Source organism: Salminus brasiliensis, chromosome 6, assembly GCF_030463535.1.
Source record: "Salminus brasiliensis chromosome 6, fSalBra1.hap2, whole genome shotgun sequence".
NCBI classification, from domain to species: Eukaryota; Metazoa; Chordata; class Actinopteri; order Characiformes; family Bryconidae; genus Salminus; species Salminus brasiliensis.
Window position 1 is genome coordinate 36,292,094 of NC_132883.1, and position 23,106 is coordinate 36,315,199.

At 39.2% G+C, this 23,106-nt stretch overlaps 1 protein-coding gene across 2 annotated transcripts; it reads left to right on the plus strand.

Annotated features, from left to right (window-relative positions):
- LOC140557609 (uncharacterized) lies at positions 1-23,021 on the plus strand. 2 transcript variants are annotated; one of them, XM_072682220.1, is made up of 16 exons: positions 1-84; positions 1,379-1,708; positions 9,219-9,246; positions 10,051-10,176; positions 11,428-11,636; positions 11,971-12,094; positions 12,702-12,737; positions 13,030-13,169; positions 14,666-14,722; positions 14,854-14,914; positions 15,945-16,195; positions 16,458-16,511; positions 18,047-18,098; positions 18,348-18,443; positions 18,526-18,564; positions 19,994-23,021. In XM_072682220.1, the coding sequence occupies exons 2-16, from the start codon at positions 1,565-1,567 to the stop codon at positions 20,794-20,796; spliced, it is 2,220 nt and encodes a 739-aa protein (XP_072538321.1). In that variant the 5' UTR covers positions 1-84; positions 1,379-1,564; the 3' UTR covers positions 20,797-23,021. The 2 variants fall into 2 exon arrangements, with proteins under 2 accessions (XP_072538321.1, XP_072538322.1); XM_072682221.1 differs by having other exon boundaries at positions 35-84; positions 1,470-1,708.
- Positions 23,022-23,106: the final 85 nt, after the last annotated feature.

A 23,106-nucleotide genomic window follows, 5' to 3' on the forward strand; every position in this document is an offset into this window, starting at 1 on the left:
TGTTTAAAAATAACGTCTTTTGCTTGCGAGGAAGAATGAGCGTGTCCGCGTTTGCTCCCCGACTCTGAACTCGGGAAACTGGAGGTAAGTTTTATGGAGCTGTTATTGTGGAAGCTGAAGAGTATGTCTCAGATATATGTCTCATTTAATTGTCTCATTTAATTCAACAAATTCAACGAAGCAGTCCAGAAAAACCGTAGCTACATTTTTCTCACGGTGAATTTTCCTTCTCTGAATGCTTCCACTGGTGTCATGAAGCTGAGGAGAGGACGGATTCACACGACATTCACACAGAAACCAGCTAGCTAAATGTCTACAGGTTTACTACAGGTCGCTTTAGGGAGTTTAACTGGGGTTTTGTGTGAAAATGTGGACTCTGGGTGAGGTATTAAAGCCCACGTTACGGTTACAGGTGCTGCCTGCCTTGTTTTCCTTTCCTGCTTCAGGCTTCTTCACGAACAGTGGAGCTGAACAGGCTAGCTAGCCAGCCTGCAATTATTAATGTGCTAGCTAACTAATTAATTCACAAGGTAACTCTAGATATTCCTATGTACAAGGACATTTAGGATATACATCAGTTAATTATTTAATATTATTATTATTATAACTTATTATATATGTTATATTTCTATATTTCTATAGAATAGGACTCTCTGGAGCGGATAGCCATGAACCTGTTGCTACCCATGACTAATGGCAGGGCTAGAGGGGCCCCAGCATTGAGCTGTGGAGCAGTGGAACTGAGTTCTCCATCCAGTACTTTTGGGATAAGCTGGGGAGTTGGGAATGAGGTGGGGTGGTGATCATCCAACATCCTGGCCTCACTCTTGTGAGGTCTATTACTCTTGTCGCTGAATGCAATCAAATCCTCAAACTGTGCTGATGAATCTAGTAGAAAGCGTGCCAAACGGTTTGGGCACCCCTGTCAATTTATTAAGCAATTTTTAAAATGTAAATAAGTGAACAAATATATGTATTTTGCAGATTTCAGATGCAGTTATAGTTTGAAAAATGTGAAAAATATAAAAACGGTGACAAACGACTTTCACTAAAAGTTAAAATAAGGTTGTTCTCTCCTGTAATGTTGCCATTTTAGAGGTACAAGGTTTTGTGCATTACACTATATAGAAATATACAGAAAAATATAGAAAAATTATTATACATATTATTTATATGTCTATTTTTTGATTATCGCTGCTCCCAGAAACCTGCCCAGATAACAAATGTCTAGTCCCAGCTCACACTTACTATTAGCCTTCCAGAGTTCAAATGCCACTGTAGTCCCTCCCTCCCCTCCTCATTCTTTTTTCAACCTCTTTTTTTGTCCCTGTCTCTCACTCCTTCTCCCACTCGCTCTCTCTCTCTCTCTCTTTCTCAGGTGGAATGTAACATCCCTCACCCAGTCAGTTTTCTGTGATGTTTCTCTGTGGCTGAGGTCAGGTGATAGGGTCTGGTATATATTATCGCAGGGAAGGTGGTGATGTGAGGAGATGTGTAGCTCTGTTCTCCGTTCCACAACTTCTCCGTCGCCGCACTTGATCTGCCGGTCAGCAGTAGAGAGTGGATGAAGTGCAGGGATGCTGGAGAGGCCATGAGGGTCCTGACACTGACACTGGTTCTCATACTGCACTCGTCACCGCGACTGACAGCAGCTGAGAAGCTGCAAACCATCGCGTTCAGAAAGACGACTGAGCTCACCTGTGGCCAGGTAAGTTCAAACAAATTGATGGCATGTGAGATCTAAAAGCACTCAACTGCAAAGCGTTCAAGGTGCTTCACTGCGGCTGTGATAACAAAACCTCATAGTGGAGGTAATGTAGTTGTATGTTCAAGTTTGGACACCCCTGAACAAATGACATTTTTGGATGATTTTTGAATAAGTGATTAAAGTATGAATAAGTGATCCTCTACAGCAAACTTAAATATTATACATTTGTAGCAATATAGCATTTTTCTGCTTTAGAATTAGAATTTAGAATTTAGAATTTCAATTATAGAGTTTATATTTGCTTGCTGAATTGAACATAACATTATTATATGTTTTATATTATATTATATTATTATAATTATGTTTATATTATATTATGTTATACTTTATAGCAAATGTACTCAAATAGAGCACAGCATGAACTACGGCAGATTTTTGTATTATTTATATTCTTGTAGCGTAAATAAATGAACAAATTCTCTACAGGACACACACACACACACACACACACACACACATATATATGTATATATATGCACAATTACAATTTACTTTCAGAAAAAAGCAAAAATGTATATCACATGTAAAATGTGTATCACATTTTTTAGCCATCAATACTAATATATCATCTCTAGAAGTTGAGATTAATAACCTTCTTTCTGTACTGTGTAAATGATATTCCAAAGCTAAAGTAATTATACAATTATTATGTTAGTAAATTTACTTACAAAGGTACACTTACACATAATTTACATTCTGTTCATAACCAGAGCTTAAACACACCCACATATAAGGTCAAAAACTAGTATTGAAAAGCAACTACAGCCCGAGGACTTTCTACTAGATTAGTTCAATTATTTTAGATTTGATTAAATAAAGAAATTTTTGTTTTGATTTTTATATTTTAGTTGGTCTACCAGTAAGACCAAGCTGGTCATTCATCGGGACCAAGCTGGTTCATCAGCATGACCATGCTGGGTGACCAACCTGACCAGTTTGATCAAGCAGGTTGATCAGCATGACCATACTGATTGATCAGCATGACAATGCTGGGTGACCAACATGACCAAGCTAATTGATCGGCATGACCACAGCTTTAGCTGCATGGAGCTTCTCTGTAACTGCAATGAGAGCAGTTTCAGTAGAGTGTGCAGCTTTGAAGCCAGACTGGTGGGGGTCCTGAAGATTGTTCAGAGTGAGAAAGAGAGACAGTTGGTTGTAGACGGAACGTTCGAGAATCTTTGAGAGGAAAGAGAAGAGAGATAGGTCTGTAGTTGCCGATGTCCAAGCTGTCTAGAGTTGGTTTCTTTAGGATGGGCACGACTCTGGCAGACTTGAAGGCCGATGGTACCTGACCTGATGACAAAGAGCTGTTTATGATAGAGGAGATGAAGGGGAGGAGGTTTGGAGCGATTGTTTGGAACAGAGGGGATGGAATAGGGTCTATTGGACAGGTGGTAGGATTATTGGAGGTGAGAAGATGTAGGAGATTTGGTGCCTGCTTATCCTCCCATCTTGTATGATCAAAGTGGAATGTGTTTCATCTCCTGTGTAGCTAGGCAGATGTCTACAGATAAGGAACCTATTGCAGAGTGATGTGTACACACACCTGCATTTGATGTGGCTGTCTATGTATGTACCTGAAATGTTTGCACATGCAATCACATGCAAAGTAGTAGAAAGGTAAGCAGAACAAGTGCAAGCATGCACACTGAAATGCCACTTACACACACATGGTGGATGCACACACTTGCCCAAAAGGCATGACCATGAACTCTCACAGCCACAGCGGTGAAGAAAATTGTTGTGCCTCATTAAAGGGATAGTTTGGGGAAAAATCAAACAAGCAAGGTTTGTCCCTTACTCCAAATGCACTCAATCAGCCAAGACGTGTTAGATATCTAACGCTTGCTCCAATAGTTTTGGAAGGTTGCTAACAAACACTGGATTTAGACTGTCACCAATCTGATTTCAGTAAATACACCCCCAAAAACATCTCTTAACCCTGCTCAAAACTGACCCAGACAGATTAGATTCTTTTAAATCTATAAATAAACAAAAATAAGAGTTGAATGATCATTATTAGCTACCCAACCGTAATGTGGAATAGCGCAACAAAGTGGAAGTTTATGCAGATGAAATCTATAAATATTTAAATAATCTACCTATGGCATTTTACGGAATAATATTTAAAAAACGTTTTTGTAGCTTTTTGATGCAGTTTTAAAAAGTGTTTAAATTACATTTTTACAGAGACAGAGATTACTGACAGTCTAAATTAAGTGCTTGTTAGCAATGTTAGCCTAGTATCTCCCATTCTAAACTGAAGAATCAAACTTCAGAAATCAAACGTCTGTGAGCGTTCTACGCAATTCAGTATTGTTTTTGTTTGTGTTGAAGTGTTATTATAGTTCTACATATGCATTTACATTATTAGCCTCAGTCTGGTGTTAACAGCTGTATTAAAAATGAAAAACTGCTGATATGACCAGTACTGCGAAACATTTACTATGCGTCTTTCATTTTTATTATTATTTTTTTTTGTAACTATACAGTTTTGTTACTGTATTGATTTTTAATAAATTTGGTCTTTTCTGATATTTAATAACCACAATAAGGATTCAAAATTGTACCTTTAAATTATTTTACACTACTCCACTTTGTGCAGTGCCCAACAAAATCACACTTAAATTACATTTTAAAATAATCTCTAAACGTTTATCAATTGGGTTACATCAATATGGGAATTGTGGGCTGATGGCTGATATTTTGCAGGTATATACCTGGAGAAACTAAAACCAATGCTGAGACGGATATGTGAATAAAATGTAGAAATAGACCCTACATCCACCTGGAAAACCATTACAGACAATATGCCACTTATTCGCACAAACTTGTGAAGTGAAGTAACTGATGATAATGATATTTTAGTAGTACAGCATCACCTACAACAATCTGCTCTTCTACAGGAATATCAATTGTCGCTGCCATGCTAAAAGTGAATGTAAGATTTTATTCCATGTCATTTTGGGCTGTTTCTGTTAGTCATTTTGACACAGTATAAAGAAAAACTGCCAGATTTGAATTATTTGAAAAAGTGAAAACAAAAAAAACGGAGATACAGGGTTTTTGCTTGACAACGACAAATCATACATCATACATCAGTTCACAATATTGGGGAAAAAGTTGTACAGATCAGCTTGATGTGAACCTTGTGAAGTATTTGACACTGTTTACACCTGGTCACTTCATGCGTCTCGAGTATCAGGATTATAACAGGATAAGACATACAAATGCAAGTATAAACGCATTCAATGCTCATTTAACCCAGAAACAAATCTGACCACTCAAACCACTTCAGGAGGTGGTCTGAGACACATTTGAGACACATTATAGTGGTGTAAACACATCCGCCTCTGCAAGATACATTTGACAACCGAATCCCCTCCCATACAGCAATCAGATTTCAGTCTTACTAAGACCCTGTTCTCACCTGGCATTTTTTCATTTGTTTATTCAGTTTTTCCCTTTCTCTCCCAATTTGATATTGCCGATTAACCCACCCATACGTAGCTCCCCCTAGCACGGACAATGCTCCAGACACTAGGAGGGTAAGGACTTAACGCATGTCTCCTCCAGTACATGCAACATCGCTTTAGAGTGATGAGGGTATCTACCCACCTGGAGAGATCATGGCAAATTGTGCTTTGGTGACTCTCGCCACTGATTGCAAAGCAAAATAAATCAGGATTCTGGGCCATAGTCGTAGAATATTGGACCGCTGAGCCATTCTGAGCCCCTGACACCTTGCATTTTACATCATTTTCGCTGGAGAAGAGGCACGGCACACGTTGATAATAAAGAAATCGACATGAGTATTGCCTTTATTCAATAGCTAGTTCGCTGTTGTAGCGTGCTCAGCTAACTTGTTGAGATGAGTGGTCTAACATGGTGTGGTCTCGCAGTTATGTATTTTCCGGCTGGGGCAGTGACGCAACTGATGTAGGCGGTGCTTTGCTGCTGGGGACGCATCGAGCCGCTTTGGTGTTCACACTACAAGAGTAATGTGGCCATATGCGTCTCTGACCACCTCCGAATGTGGTTTGAGTGATCGGATTCCAATGGGTCCTTGAGATGCGCTGTACCCCGTACACACCTGTACTTTGTGCTGGCCACTTATGATTGGATCACCCAGGTGTGATCCTATCTTAAAATTGTGATGCATTTGACTGTCAAGTGTAATTAAATGTGGCTTATCGGGATACAATCCAGATTCTAAACGCTTGTAAACGGATTCCAGTGTTGTATTTCATAGGTGATATAACACAAACACAGCTTTTTGTGGAGTTTTTCGCATCTGGTGGAATGCTCTCGTGACAGGCAGGTGCTATGGTATGTGCTGTTAAACGCAGACAGCCCAGATCAAGACTTCTTGCTTATTTATAAGGCTGGCTGGGCCTGACACCTAATCCCAAGTCTCCAGTGTTCTGTAACTATGGTGAGGGATCAGTGCATTTGTAATGAAGTTCCTCAGCAAAAAGACTTGTGCTATTCGAGTTGTGCTTCGGTCACATTCCAACAAGCACGCATATGGTTCATGATCAGCCTTGCATGTCTTACAGTCAGTGAATCATCAGGTTGGTTGCGATCCGTGCCCTTTTGCTTTCTGTCCTTATTATACTTCTCTTTATGCTCAGACCAACCCTGTTTTCATTTTTGTGTTGGAATGGAATACTTGAGATCTTTGTGATGGTGGTGTTAATTTCTCCATTTAATAGTCTAACAATTTGGCTGTAGACATTGTAGCCTGAACTACAAAAAACTCAATCAACAACTGCCTTTAGATAGATTAGTTATTATTAATATTTGGAAAATGTTAACAAATAAACAAATTACAGCTGGTTTGGCTCAATGCTTTAGTAAAAAAAAAAATCAGGCACCTCCATGTCACCTAACTAAATGGTACAGTGGTAAAATAATATTCATAACTGTGTACATGAGGCCCATTAACCCCTTAACACTCAAAGGTGTATTATTCAGTTACTACAGGAACTTCTTCAGCAAACTAGTGGGGCTATTCTTTGATAATAGAAGTGTGTTATAAAACTCTCAAAGGCAGGTGATGCGATTAAAGTTTGCTATTTTTGAGACATTTTCTTATATTTGCAACAAGTAGATCAGCCCTGAAATTAATCAAATATCATATCATGAAGTAATCAAATTTCATTGCCGCTTTAACGCTATAGAGGGTATTCATGTGACGTCACCATTTGTTGGGGTAGCGATCAGTGCGAATGCCGCTAACACAAGAGCTGTTGTGTGATTGACTGTACAAACAGATTTGGAGCTATCCCTAAGCTATCCTATCCTTTAGCCAAAAGCTAAAAAAAAGGAAAAGCAAACAAATTGCTGCAATTCTAGAATCCAGGCACCGAAAAAGCGTGGGAGCTCACTGAGTGGGGAAGTCACGCTCTGAAAACGGGTCGGAAAACAACAAGCCCACAGTAGTTGCAAAATTAGCGACATGTTTAGTTTGATTAAAAGAGAAAGCAAGTAAACCACACAAACCAGTCTACTAAATGGGTCTGAAAACATTGGAAAACACTTCTAAGACCATTCACTCGACTTTGTTCTCCAGATATGAGGCTTTGTCCTCTAAAAGTGAGTGATTTGAGCCTCAGTTAGCTGGACATTCCTGGCTACATATCAGTGTCCATGGACTATTGGTTCTTTGGTAAATTGGATTGATTGCTGTTGGGTCCTATTGTCTATTTGAGCATTTGGCTATTTGAGCAGTCAATGACTTGCTTCATTCCTGGTTTGGCTATTTACCAAGGCTTTGCCAAAAGAGGCATGTTTTTAGCGGAAATGTGACGTCAGTGCATACCTTCTATTGGCTTGACGCCTTATTTTCTTTCATGGGAAATCAACTAACCCCTCCTACACTTGAGACGCTGAAATACTCAACCAAGGGATCCATATATTGTGATTTTCATTTAAAACGTTAAAATATTTAATGCTAGATGTCTAAAAGGTTAATTAATTTGATGGACGGACAAACTATCTTCAAGCTACTTACCCTATTCTACATTATCAGTAGTGTAATGGTTGATGTCCAGTGGTTGATCAGTGCCATCGCTTATTTTTTACTTTTAAGTGTATTTTTAACCTGCAGTAGTGAACATCCTTTATTGTGGTTAATTATTTATGATTTTTTATTGCTTTAATAGTAGTTTTGAGATCTGCGAGTATTTGGGAACTTGTCTGAAGTATTTAAAGTCTGTAAAATTCTGTTGTGCAGGGCTGTAACAATTAGATGATTAGCCATCAACAACATTGATTATGGAAAAATGCTGCTGTGTCATGTACTTAAAAACAAAACAACTCTATAGTGGTGAATTTGCATTTGGTAGCTGTTAATGGATACTCTTAAGCTGCGGCCCAAAGAGCAAGTAAAAGATGCAAGTAAAGGAGGCCATCAGTGGGCTGAAAAAATGACGCAAAGATAGCAGAAATGTTAGAAGTGGCCAAATCAGCAATGTGGTACATTTTTAAAAAAGAACTAATGCCCTGGTGAGCTCAGCAACACCAAACGGCCTGAAAGATGAGCTCATATCACATTCTTTGGTGAATAAAAAAAACCTTCACAAAGACGCTTGTCATTATCAAAGTCTACAGATTCCATCAACAGATTCCTTTAACAATGTAATTACAGAGGATTTACTTCATAATCAAACCACTGGTAGCATTCAAGAACAGAAAGGTCAGATTAGACTGATAGGAAACAGCAAAAAAGCCTGCCTAGTTCAGAAACAAGAGTCTTTGAACAGATGAAAACAAGATTAACTCGAGTACAGAGAAGGACAACGACAACCACAATCACATTTTACCAGTTACCATTTCTGCTGGACGTACGTGGAATTTGACCTATGCCTTTAACCCATCAGTGCAGTAATCACACACATACACACTAGCGAACACACATACACACAGTCAGGGGATTTTGGGCCCCATACAAGGATATTACACTGGGCCCCACAACTTTAACAAAATACTCAATTAATAGATTTGTAGGCTCCCTGTCAGTCACAGGCCCTTAGAATCATTCTAACCTGCAGTGGACAGCCTTCGCTCTGACCACTGAGCCATCACTGCCCCAGGAAGCTGGGAAAGGAAGAGTGATGATCTGAAGCATACCACATTATCTGTCAAACATGGTAGAGGCACTGTTATGGCATGGACATACATATGACATACACACAGTCAGTGGAGCTGGATCGCTGATATTTATTGATGATTTGTCTGCTGATGGAAGTAGAAGGATTAGTTCTGTTGTGTATAGAGCTGTGCTTTCTGCTAAGATTCAGTCAATAATTCAGTTATTGAACAATGACTTGCTTTTTTCTGTTGTCATATGCATATGATGAATTGTGCTTAAAGGTCATTTTTAAATTTCAGGTGAATTTTAAACTTGGGTCTCTAGTTAAGTGATTTTCTTTTCTTTTTATAGGGCCTGACTGACTGTGAAGTAAAGCCAGGTAAGACAGATTTAGTACATGCTGGACAGCCAGCCTATTTAACAGCAGTTTTGCTTTAGCAACAGTGTTACACATTGATATTCTATGATACAGTAGATTTAAGGTTGAGCTAATTTATCATAGTACATGATCACTTCTGTCACTGCTGCAGTGATTTTAAAATCTAAAAAAGTGCTAGGCTGTGACCAGAATGGATCCCTGCTTCCTCATTACTTTTGCGCTATATAGGGAGGGACTAGTAGTAGAGGTAGTAACACAAATAAATTTGGACACTTCCTTATCATCATCAGTGCGTCAGCACTGGTTGCATAAACAAACATGAGTGGCTGAGCTAAATTAAAAAATCTCCATTCTAAATGAAACCTTCAAACTGGATCCTGAATTAATGTTAATAAAACTTTGTGCCAATCATGGAATAATTATTGACCAGAGTGCTGCATAATCCTGCGATTAACAAACTGCATTGGAAAATGTGTAAAATCCACAGTGTTCAGTGGCTTGCACAGGCTTAATTTTAATTTACTGTTTGGTCCACATTCAGCTGATGTAGTGAGCTACGCTGTTCACTATAAATTACGAGTGCATTGAGTAGTGCACCTCAAAATCACACTGCCCTAAATCTGTAAATGAGGAGCCACTAGGTCACAGCCATGGTCTTGTCATGCTCTTTTTGGATTTGTAAAGCTTAGTTCAAACAGTCACAAAGCTTGAGTTTACAGCATAATCCCAGGCATATGTTTGGTAAAGGAATGTGTTTTGTGTAAAATTGTTTCCTTTTCTGCCACTCTGCCATTTTCTGTCTAGGTGATGGTTGTGTTTATCAGGATGACAGCGTGTATGTGAGTGGGCTTGCTGCTGATGCATTGCTGTGCCACAGTCATGAAGGTTGGCTCCCATGCCTGAAAATCCAGATCAACATTACAGTTGAAGGTACATTTCTTACATATTGTAAGTCTGTTGAAAATGATTTTTTGGACTTTTTGGTGTAGGATGACGCAGAGAAGGCAGTTTGCGTACAGCAGTTTGCTGAAACATGCATGTGCAAGCACTGCCTCTTTTTTGTCTAGGAATGAGATTTTACCACACTGATGGTCTGAGCATGCCATTTTTGGCACAAAGCTAACAAGTATTTGTGCTGCAGTGAGGAGATGTAATCTTAGGAAAGCTGAGGTTGTGTCTCTTTGCTTAAAATATTATTGAAAAGAGAAGTGGTGTGAAGACAGCGAAGTGGTAGCCTCAACATCAGCATCAGCAGTGCATCACTATTATTTTAATTATACTATATTCGGTAATAGGAGTAAGCGATTTTGTGTCATTTAGCTCTTGATTTTTTAAAATGAGTGACATCACTATTGGGAAATCCCAAAAGCTGTCAAGGCCTTCAGAAAGGTTGTAGATGCATCTGGGAAGGGATTTTAAAAGCAAATCCTAAAATATCATCCTGGGACCTACAGGTAGCTTTATCTCCACAGATGATGACAAAGTACAGCATTTACTGTAGGAAAGAGTGTGTACAGGCAAGACTCAAGATTCATCTGTCTGAAGCACATTGTTTCAGAAGTCCTGCTCTTTGTTTAGGTGTTCTTGCTCAGATGTTTTTTTTGACAACAAGGTTTCCTGTTTGTGCACCTCCAATGAAAATCAAACTTGTACAAACATATCTCTCTTCCTGGTGGTACTCATATGCATCTATAACCTTTTTTTCTAAAGGCCACAGAGAGCTCTTTGGATCTGGCTATGATAATAACTCTCACTTCAACAATCAAGACCAAACCAAACGAAATGTGAATGAGGTTGTAATCATCTGCAGTTAGTGTGGAGTACCTGATTCTAGCCTATTTTAAATAATAATAAATGTGGGATTTTCTAACTTTTTCATCACAAGAAAATTGCAATTACAACTTATTTTTCAAGACATTTAGTCAGTTTAATGTATTTATTTAGTTTAGCTCCATCTTCCAATATTGTTTAATATCTTAAAATGTGTTAAGAAAGATGAAGGTTTTCGTGGGGTGTCCTATTTTGTCTACATGACTGTATATAGAGAACAATTTAAAATACTTAATAAATGTATTATATAGCCCCTTTAAGACCTTTCTTTGATAATATTTCAAACCAAAGGTTAGGTAGTTAAAACTGAATTTTTATATTGTTACATTCCTCCATCTAACATTTTTTCAGCCTCCCATTTGGACTCTGGCCTATCCGGTGAGGCCAACAATGAAGAAGAAAGAGGTGAAAGTAAGGAAGAAGAGCATGGGAGCAGTCTGGGCCATGTCAGTCCTGATTCAGCTTCAGCATCTGTCCAAGTGTGCTACAGCATCCCAGACTTCTCTGGATCAAAAAAGATTATTTTCACACCAGACCTTTCTGCAGACCACACAACACAGGTACCTTACAAGTACATCTGAAAATGATTCAGAATTTCAGCAAAATAAGGCGCTGACACTATGACCGGAGGATTGCTAGTTCAAATCCCAGTCATGCAGGTAGCCATCGGCAGCCAGGGTCTCTCTCCTAAGTTGGTAGATGGCACTTTCTCTCCACACCTGTGCAATGCTGCCCGGCACTGGCGTCTGCACTCGTGATTTAAAATCAGCCAGCAGTATTTTAAAGCTGTATATCTTTGTTTGTAAAATGTTTGTTATCGTAGAACATCATTTCTCTCTCTCTCTCTCTCTCTCTCTCTCTCTCTCTCTGTGTGTGTGTGTTCTTGTGCTGTAGATGTGGATGTCTTTGGTAGTGAAGCTTAAAGCAGTTCACTTTGGCAGTACTTTCACTGTCTTTACTTCAACCACTCTCAACCAAAGCTTTAGTGAAGACATCACACTGCCTTCACTAGACACAGGTAGTCCCTCTTCCACATGCACACTCATATACATTATATGTTCAAATGTTTGTGGACACCCCTTCTAATGAAAGCATTCAGCTACTTTAAGTTGCACCCATTGCTGACATAGATGTGCAAATGCACACAAACACACAGCTTGTCTAGTCCCTGTAAAGAAGTACTGCCAATAGAATAGTACTCTCTGGAGTAATTTTAGGTATGGGCTAGAGGGGTTTAAAGCCCACCAGCATTAAGCTTGAACCAGTGGAACTGTGTTCACTGGAATGATGGTGCTCTATCCAATACTTTTAGGAGGAAATGAGATTTGAAAATGAAATGATCATCCAACAGCCTGAAATTATTCATGCCCTTGTCGCTAAGTAAACAAAGTTAGTAAAAAAAAAAGTAAACGAAAGTAAACAAATCCTTACAGCAGTGATACGAAAGCCTTCCCTGGGCAGTAGAGACAGTTACTCCAACAAAAGCAGGATAAACTCTTTTTAATACCCTTAATTTCGGAGGAAACAATGTGTTCCAATAACTTTGTGCATATTGTATACCAACACACACACACTAATATGATATTATAAATTATGTTAATGGACATCGATTTGTCTTTTTTCAGTGTGTTCCCAGGGCTTGGACTTTCCGTTGTGTAATGGTGAGTTAATGTGATTTAATGCCTGTACATAGTCATCGGTTTGTTTGTGTATGACTTTGCATTATGTCTGAACCATAAGGTTGAGTTCTTTACCTTTATGATATTTTGTGGAAAGATGTAAAGTAAAATTCAGTGCTTTGGCTTAAAAAGTTAGTTCACAAGTTGACAGGACAAGCGAACTAACTTAAGTGAAAACAGCAGTACTTGTTTACAGTGTGGGTTGATTCAGTTGATTAGATGATCTGTTGATTGGCAGTTCTTTTGACGTCTCTCATTACCGCCTTCTTTCCAGTACCCATTCTGCATAGAGAAACCAACCATATGTCAGGAATGGTCAAACTACATGTAGACCCTGCCGGCAGGGACAGTCTTAATGAACTGCAGGCATGCCAGAAGATGGAGAAGGAGGGAAAATGCTTAAAACTAGAATGGGTATGTATTATAAATATATAAGGTTATTTATCATCATCATAAGAGTTGTTTTGTTGGAATAATGACATCATTTGAGTAGGGATGTCTCAATCAGGTTATTTTGCCCCTGCTCTGAGTATCAGCAAAAAGAGATACAGATCGGATATCGCTGATACTGATCCGATTTAATCGTTGTGTTTGTATAAATAATACAGCCTCACAGTTTAGATAAGATGAGCTGTTAATAAATACTGAAGTAAAAGTTTCTATATTGTGACATTCTGGACTGAGACTGAGACTTTTCTTAAATAGTTTTATAATGTGTTTAATATCTTATAATTCAGTCTGACTTACCTCCTTGACCATTCAACTCCCAGCTCCTTTAAAACACTGCAGTCAACTGCAGCCACACTGAAAGAACTGGTTTATAGTTTTATAGTGGGTGAATGTGATGTGATTGGGTTTCTATAGCATGTGTGTTTTAGCATTAGCATTAGCCTCCACTCAGTTCTGAATGCGCTCTTCAGTGCTGGTTTAAAATGAAAGAAATGTGTGCGGGTAAAACAGAGCATGTTCATTATGTGAGAATCTGTCCATCTTTGTAGCCTTGAACAACTGTACAACTGTCTTTTCATCCATCCATCCAGCCATCCATCCATTAATCAGTGGTGCACTTGGTTTTTATTTATTAGTTTATTTATTTATTTATTAAACACAAGCAGGATAATCCAGTTTATAAACTTTCAGATATTACAGTCTGTTTTCATGTTCCAATGTAAAACGGCAGACTCTTTTATGTACCTTCTGAAAACGTCCTTACTGCTGCCAGATGGGTAATAATCTCTGCTAGTGGTGCCTAAGGTCACCGGATGGCGCTCGAAACAAACGTAGTCAAAGACTCGGAACTGGATTAAGATTAAAATAGCTGATACCTGAGCCTTTTAATTAAGCCTGTATCGGCCCCAATTGATAGTCTTGGGACATCCCCAAATTTGAGATCTAAAGAGATCTCAGAGAGATCAAAGAGATCAAAACAAACTTTTCCTCTTTATGACTATTGCGGTTAGAAAATGGGTCTTGCAGTTTATTTAATCACATTTCTAGAAAGTATAAAACCACACAATCTGAAAAAAAAACTATGTATGTATGTCCTTTTATTTGTGTGTTAAGTTTTGTTATTATAGTTTGCTTTTATCTACTAATCTAGTTCCATACGGTGATACTGAAATACAGCTCATCTGCACACTTCACAAACTGCACATGCTTCTCGTACGTTTGCCTTAGTCAAACTGAACATGCATTACTATTGGGGGAAGATGCATGTCTCTGTAGTGCATTTACTCTTTGGTTCTTGCATCCAGAACAGTGTGTAACCTGCATTATAGCTATGTTAATTATGTGAAAATCCACAGGCATTGTCTTGTACAGCTGTTGTGTGTCTGTTGAGCTTGCTAGCTGCTAACCATGTATTTTTCATCCATCCATCAATGGTGCTCTTGCTTTTTCTTGAACACAAGAAGGACAATCCGTTGATGATTCCCATGAGTTCTGCTGCCCCCTGTCTGTGTTTTCAGGTACTGCCAATACCCTTTTATTTTAATATGAAAAACAAACTGAAGTAGACTCCCAAAGTAGTGCTGCCACGTGTAAGTGTTGGCCTTATCATTGGTAGACATGCCTTAACATTTACATCTGTATCATGTAGGTTTGGTGGAAAAAAGGCGGTGGACCTCGAAAGGAGTACTGCCCATTTAGTAATGATACAGGTAGGACACAGTTACAGTATTTTGTGAATATTTAGTGGCCACATTAAGTTATGTTTGCATAATTAAAGAGGAGTGGGAGTGTAAATATCCATAATCTTAGTGACCTTTCAGACTGATTGGACTGAAAGCCTTATTCAAAAAGCAGCCCAGGATGAACCACTCTTTATAACTTCAGAGTGATCATTTTACCTAATTTTAGTGCACATAATTTCAGTACTTTCGGACCATTTCCGTTGGTCCATCCATCATGAAAAGTTCAAGTTTGTTCAAATTATATCAAAAAGTGAAAAAACAGCAAATATTTACCTACTTTATGTGGACAAAAGTATTGGGACACCTGCTTATTTATTCTTTCCTCTGAAATCAAGGGAATTAAAAAAGTAAGTAAAAATAGTAGCTGTCTCTACTGTCCAGGGAAGGCTTTCTACTGGAGTTTGGAGCATTGCTGTATTTGCTAAGAATTGCTGATTTGATTGTATTCAGCAACAAGAGTGTTAGTGTAATAAGGAAATCCAGAAAACACAATTCCACCGCTCCCCAGCTCAGTGCTGGGGGCTTTATACTTCTTTAGCCCACACCTGACATTAGGCATGGTGCCAGTAGATTAATGTTTATCTGCTCAAGAGAGTCCTATTCTATTGGAAATACTTCTCTACAGGGACTAGACAAGCTGCTTGTGTCTGTGTGCATTTTGCACATTTGGATCAGCAATAGGTGCAACTCAAAATAACTGAATGCATGTTTTGTTATGAGACTGATGGTAGTCAAATGTGTTGGGTTGTATGACATCACAAAAACAGTGAATTTCAAACAGGCATTTTTTGCAGCTTTGTTTCCATATGTTGACTGTATGGACTGGGGAGTGAGTTTACGTACTACACCAGATATTGAAATAGGCCTTTTAAGTCTATTTAACTATTATATACAATTAACTATTTATATTAACTATTATATGTCATTATATGTATTATATGTCATAGACAGCTGTGGCTTGGTCAGTAAAAAGAAAAAATCCCTCTCTCCCTCTCAGCTCTCTCCGCCACTAATGTGTCAGTGTCTGTGGTGGAGCAGAGGGAAACTCATGCCGGAGCTGTTAGCGGAAGCAGCACTGCTCTTGTCTGGAACATCACCGCCCCCTGCAGGCTAGAGGCAGAACTTCAGCTCTGCAAAAGAACCTCAGGTTCCAACACAGGCTGCCATGAAATACATGACAAAAGGAAAACAAGACTTCATGTACATAGCCATCATCACCTGAAATGGAAGAACCACAACCGACACTGGGTAAGATATAAAGAAAATGTTATACTACTTATACATTTTATACTACTTATAATCAGCACTGTGTGATGTGATGTTGCCAGCTATGTGTGTCTTGCTGAAGGGTAGTAGAGTATATGAGTAGTTTGAGCCTGATTGCCTACGTTCAGATGGTCATTTAGACGCTAACACAGCATAAAGTGTTGCCGGCTGCTGCTTAAATTTCCGAGATCTCTTAAAGGAATACATAGTACCTCAAGTGGTGATCCTCTTCTGTTTACTACAGGAGTTTCAAGGGGAGTTTGCTGAAGTGGAACGGCATCCTTCAATATGCGTGCAGGTAAGGGTTAGGAAGGCGAGTGTTTGTGAGTGAATGTGTGTGGTATGGTGGAGGTCATAGGGTGTAAGGGATCATAGTAGGATTTAGGAGGTTGGAGAGCCAACAGGCATGGATATCAACGCTCACTGAGCAATTTATTTACAAGACTATACTACTAATAGATAGTAGGGTAGGGTCTTCCTTTACACCCAAAACAGTCTCAGTTCATGGCATGGATTCCACAAGATGTTGGAAACATTCATTTGAGACTTTATCACGTAATTCCTGCAGATTTTTCAAGAGCACCTTCATGCTGCAAATACCTGTTCTACCACATGCCAAAGATTCAGACCGAGTGACTGGGAACACCTCTGAAAAACACTGAACTCATGTTGCTCATGTTGTCATGCTCATAAAACCAGTTTAAGATGACTTTTGCTTTGTGACATGGGGCATCATCAATCTGAAAAGGACATTAGAAGATGGGCAAATTGTAACCATGAATGGATGCACCTGATTAGCAACAATAAGAGATTTATTGTATTAACAGACCCAAAGTTCAGAGAGATTCATCAGACCAGGCTACGTCTTCAACCTGTGCCCACTGCAACCTCAGCTTTCTTTTCTTGGCTGACTGAGGTGGTACACAAAGTGGTCTTCAGCTGCCGTAGCTCATCCGCCCCAAGGTTGGACTTGTTATTATAAGGGTTGAAGCGATTATCTGAGTTATCGCATCCTTTTTGCCAGCTCCAACCATTCTCTGTTGACCTCTCTCATCAACAGTTCTAGAAATTCGCTATCAGTCTATCTGGTACCATCAATCATTCCACGCTCAGAATCATCGAGATTGCATTTTTCTCCTGTTCAGATGGGTGATGTGAACATTACCTGAAGCCGCTGGCCCATATCTGCATTATTTTATGCATTGCACTGCCGCCACACAATTGGATTAGTTGGACAAGTGGATTATATAATTGAATAAATGAGTAGGTGTAGAAGTAATTCATAATACATTAATAAATAATAAAGTGCTCAGTGAGTATATGTGAGTCAATTAAAACTGTGTTTTGATCAAAGTGTTTATATTTAGATCTGGTTAGTTAGGTGGATATTTGTCTTTTAACTGCATCTAGTGACAGCCAATTTGCACAAAAGAAATGTACTCCTTTTAGCTAATTTGTTAGATACATTATTAGATATTAGATGTAACGGTACTAAAAAGTCACGGTTCACTTTGCACTGTGGTTTAATCAAATCAAACCTCACAGCTTGGAAAGACTACAATAACAATACACCAAACTATGGTGTACTACCTCCATACCATGATGGTTTGGGATTAATACACATACCATTACACCTCTATTAGATATGGAATTTAAATGTGACAATATTCTTATTCAATATATGACCACCTATTTAGGCATCACAGTAGTGATCTAGAATATTAAAATAATCACTTTATCCTGTTATACAGACTTATTATCTCAGAATATAGCTCTTAAATTCTCTGTCACTCTAAATTCAAACTCTTAACACATTGTCTTCCCCTTGTCTAGATTAAAGTGAAGGGATTGGAAGGACATTTTAAGCTTGTCTGCCCATTTGAAGGTAGGAGCCCCTGATATACAGGACCATGCAAAGGTTTTAGGCACCAGAGAGGATTTATAGTACTATATACTCTAACATTACAATAAATACAAATAATACTAGTCTCGTAATTAGAGATTTTATGTATGGCAGTGTTACTTTACCATTTCCAAATCTCAGTATTGTGTTATTAAATGAAATGAAAACAATTATTAATAAAAAAAAATATTAAGGTTAAGAAAATTAAGATTTTTTTGCTTTTCCCTTTAGCAAAAAGAGCTCATTGGAGCTTTGTTCTTCTGGTCTGTGTGGTGCTGATGTGTCTGACTGTTTTGGGAGTCTACGCAATACAGGGAGCACTTAAAGGTGACCAACACACTTACACAGACAAGATAAATACAACCACATATACATAAAGGTAAACAAACGTCTTTTGCACTTTTTGTAGGTTGGGTATTCAGATGGCTGAAAGTGGATGACATAAGAGGTAACATAACCATAAGATAAGCATGCCACCTTTCCCTTTCTATTTACACTTCTGAAAATAAAAGTGCTACAAGGTGTTATTTGGGTGATACCATAGAAGAACCACTTCTGGTTCCATAAAGAAATTCTTTTGTAAATGAGATGTTAATGTAAAGAACCTTTTTAATGTTTAAAAGTTAATGTACAAAGGCTCATCATGTCTAAGCTTAGAGGTATCTTTGAATTTGTAGCCTATTTAAACTAGCTGAGGTTATTCTTGGGTAAATAGCAAAGCACTTTTGTAAGTCGCTCTGAATAACTGCCTTATCACGTCTGCTAAATGCTTTAAATGAAAATGTCATAGTTTGATGAAAAAATGATTTTACACAGCCTCATACCCTAAATGTTGGGTGTCTGGGGTTCTTCTTTAGTTATGCACGGGAGGACACCCAACATATACAGCCATGTTAAGACATCCAATAAAAACCTGTGTCTTTTTTAACATATGGACATTTGAACAATATTGATCTGCAATCTCCATTTTAGTTTTTTGAGACATTTCTTGGTAGATTTAGTGGAACGTTGTGGGTCATTGTCATGCTGCATGGTCCAGTTTCTTTGTCTAGGTGTTCTCTGGCAATCTTTAGTTTTGTCCTGATTTTTTTTTTCTGACAGTAATGGTTTCATCCTTGCACATGTGACAGTACATTACATGACTAATATGTTGTTCTCTGTTAAATTGAACAAATGTAAAAACAATATTCAGTATTGGTGGAACCTCATGGCTACTGGCGAGTGCTGCGATGTGATTATTATAAGATGATCATTGCATCTTGAAAGTGGAGTGCAGTGGAGAAATGTTTTACCTTCAGCAGCAGAAGCAGCAACAGTTATGTTGGAGTGTTATTGTTCTTAGTGATCTGCCGTTCCTCTGCTACATTCTTTAACAGCTCAGCCATACCTGCACGATTCTGTCTATGCATCACGTTACAGCTACCTTACCTGTTTTCTTCAGTGATTTCATGACTTTTGGTCGGTTAGTGTCAGTGAAATATCTTTAAGATGGGGCGCTGCTGTATCTCGGCTCCAAAGTGTGCAACAGGGTGCAACAGTGAATGAATGAATATGAATGAATATGGATGCAAATCCCTGGCAATACATGTTGCGAGTTTGTATTTCGCTTCACCCTTCCCAAATTGGGTGGAAGCTTTGACATTGCCTGTGCTATGGTCCTTTAGTTGGCAGCAACAAAAAATGCCTAGTTGTAGTTGCTGCCAACCAATGCCAAAGAACTTCCGTAGCCACCAATATGCTAGCTACGGTCAGATTTTGTACAGTGTAATAATCCATGAATGGTTAGGAAACTTACGAGCTACGTTTTGGCACAGGAAAAAAATCTGCTGTTTGATTTCAATGTTTTAATCAGTTCTTCATCCTTCACTTCTATCCAGGAGCAGTCGGAGGCAGTCAGGTGGTGCTGTTATACCTTCCTGACGTGGACAGTGGTCTGGCAGAGCTGGTGTGTCGCCTGGCCTCCGGCCTGTCCTCCCTAGGCTTCAGTGTGTCCCTGGACCTGTGGAGCCGTTCGGAGCTGAGTGCCCTGGGTCCAGTGCCATGGCTGCACTCGCGCCTCGACAGGGTGCAGCGCCATGGGGGCAAGGTGGTGCTGGTCCTCACCCAGGCCGCCTGGGCGCGATCAGAGGAGTGGTGTCGCCTTGCTGGGTCCAAACGCACAGATGGAGAAAAAGAAGAAACTGAGGAAGAGGACAGTGGACATCATGTCACAGCTTCACCCTATTCTGACGTTTTTAGTGCCTCGCTAAGCTGCATTCTCGCCGACTATCTACAAGGTCGTGCTGGTGAGCGCTTCATTCTGGTCCAGTTCGAAGCACAACCAGCTGGACCCCCAGGTGCAGGGGGGCCCTTGCCGGAGCTTTTCCGTGGACTTCCACTGTTCAGCCTGCCCTCACAGAGTTTGGGCTTTCTAACAGAACTCGCTAACGGGACTCAGAAGAGACAAGCGGGCAGGGTGGTGAACAGGAGGATGAGGGCTGGGGTTTTGAGGGCTGGGTCAAAAGCTTTGGCTGAAGCACTGCGGGAGCTAAAAGGGGGGGCGGGATACAGGCTGGTGGGGCTGTCTCAGGGGTTTAGAACAGAGGATCTATGGGAGAGCATCCCTCTGCAGCAAGGGCTTTCATCCCCTGCAGCCAGTCCTGAGCTACGCAGCAAGAACATCACAGTTAACTGGGTCTGATGTTTAGTAATTAGACTTATTTGCATTTAAATGGTTCTTTTAAACTTGCTTGCAAACTTCCCAAGTTACCACAAAGACGTTGCACACAGGTGGTAAACTCGAAATGCTAGTTTAATGCGACCTGAGTGTACCAGCTAGGACATATCACCCGTCTGATACCACACAGCAGACCACCTGGGCATGCAGGGTAAAGTAATGGTTCATATATCATAAAAATGGGCTTTTACCAATCTGATTCAGGCGCCATTTGTATGTGGCGTCAAATCGGATTCAAATCTGATACAGACTCGGTTTGAACAGTTCCCAAGATCAGATTTCACGTTTTCTCATCATGTGGGGCGTGGCAGTTCTTCACAGGCAGCAAGAAAGGTGGCGCTGCACGTTCACAAACTGTAACTTTAACTGCAAAGAGCGGAAACATTTGACGCACATTTAGGTAACGTTTCCACTAGGTTTACTGTGTTTACTATGTTTACTATGTTAACTGTGACTGGTGGGTGTAAAGATTTCAAACTGTCCCTGTTATCTGCTGACCCAGTTAGCCTGCACTAATAGTCTGTGTTGTTCATATAGGGTGTACTATGGTGTGCGCTTTCTGCTAGCTAGTTGTAGTTGTAGTAAATAATGGTACTTATAAACACAACCGGTTTGCTATTATCGGTTTCGCTAGCTCCTCCCTTAATAGTGTACTCTCGTGCATGTTGTTACTATGGAAACTAATGTGAATATGTAGGCAAATGCGTCTACTGTCTGATCTGTCTAAAAATCTGATTTGCTCACTTGGAACCTGAAATGTGAACGCTGAGTCCAGCGGATTTGTTTATTTGTTGTAGCACTGTAGTGCTGGCTGCTCCTGTAAGTGATTGGTCATTTCATATGACTGTTAAATTAGCTTTTCCTGTGCAAATAGCCAGCTGTTGGCCATGTTGAAAAAATTAAAACTACAGGTTTGGATTGTGCGAATAGAATAAGCCCTTGCTGCAAAAAAAATAGATTTTTCTCTAAAACCAATCAAACCCAGCTTTAAAAAAATACCATATGATTCAAAATCTGTTGAAAAATAGCATTGTTGTGCTTCAGCTACCTTTGCAAAGTTTTCATTGACATTCAGCCTAGCTAAAGGCAGTGACCTGAAAGCCATAACCTCTGTAGCCCAGGACTGACTGCAATTACTAAAGCACTTTTAGATCCCAAAGCAACATTTTGTTAACCCCACAAACACCATGTTCAATGGTGGTAAATCAAGAAACACACAGACTTTATTGGATCTATGATTCAAAGTGTATATATGTACATTGATTTGCATTGTTTTTTCTGATGAGCAGATTTTTGGGTATTAACATATTGAATGAATGAACTATAGAAATGTGAGAAATATAAACTCACTGGGTTTCTATGAGTGAAACTACACCTAAACCTCAAAGCTAATATTTCTGCTATATCACTTTTTCTTTTCAAACTGTCCTTACTTGAGCTGTCACTAAAAGGAAATTTGAGAGATAGCAGTACGCCCCCCCTCCACACACACACACACACACACACACAGACAGAGTACCAGTCATTAATGCACACGTGAGTCCACTAAATGTACTGTCTTGTTTCATGTCTCAAATTACAGCTCTCCCTTTCACTCACTTGTTTGTCAGTGCATGTGTGAGTGTGTAGAGGAGAAAGACAGAAAGAAACAATGGTGAAATTTCTTGTGTTGTAAAGAGAGCCTTCTCTCTTATGAAGCAGCACCTCAGCTAATCCTCAGCTGGTGGGTGGAGACACAAACTCCTATAACTGTAATGTGGGTAAATAGTTTAATTGTGGATAAACGTGTTTATGTTTTTGCATTGATTCTAATTATTAAAATGTGTTTTATTGTGCCAGCTATTTTTTGTTATGTATGTATGAAGCAATAAAACACATTATTTACAAAAGATAAATGCATATATGCTGTGCCAACTGGTACAACACATGCAGAGGATAATGATGAAGGCCTTCTTTAGATCTCAGGACTTACATCTTATATTAATGGCACCTTACATTCACATTGTTCTTATTTAAAGCTACATTTCACACAATATGTTGTAAAGGTGGGCTGTTTTCTAATGTAGCTGTTTTTTCACTCAAAGCCTGTGAGTGTGTTGAATTCATGTGTGTTTTCTGATTGGTTTTCCATGTTTTTCCTCGTTTGCCTTGTGTTCACATTCAATAAACCCTCTTTTCAATGTATAAAAGGCCTCATTTATGGTTAAAAGAGAAACTTCAGGGGTTCGATTACAGTATTCCAGCTACACTGCGATGTAGGAGATTTCCTATTTT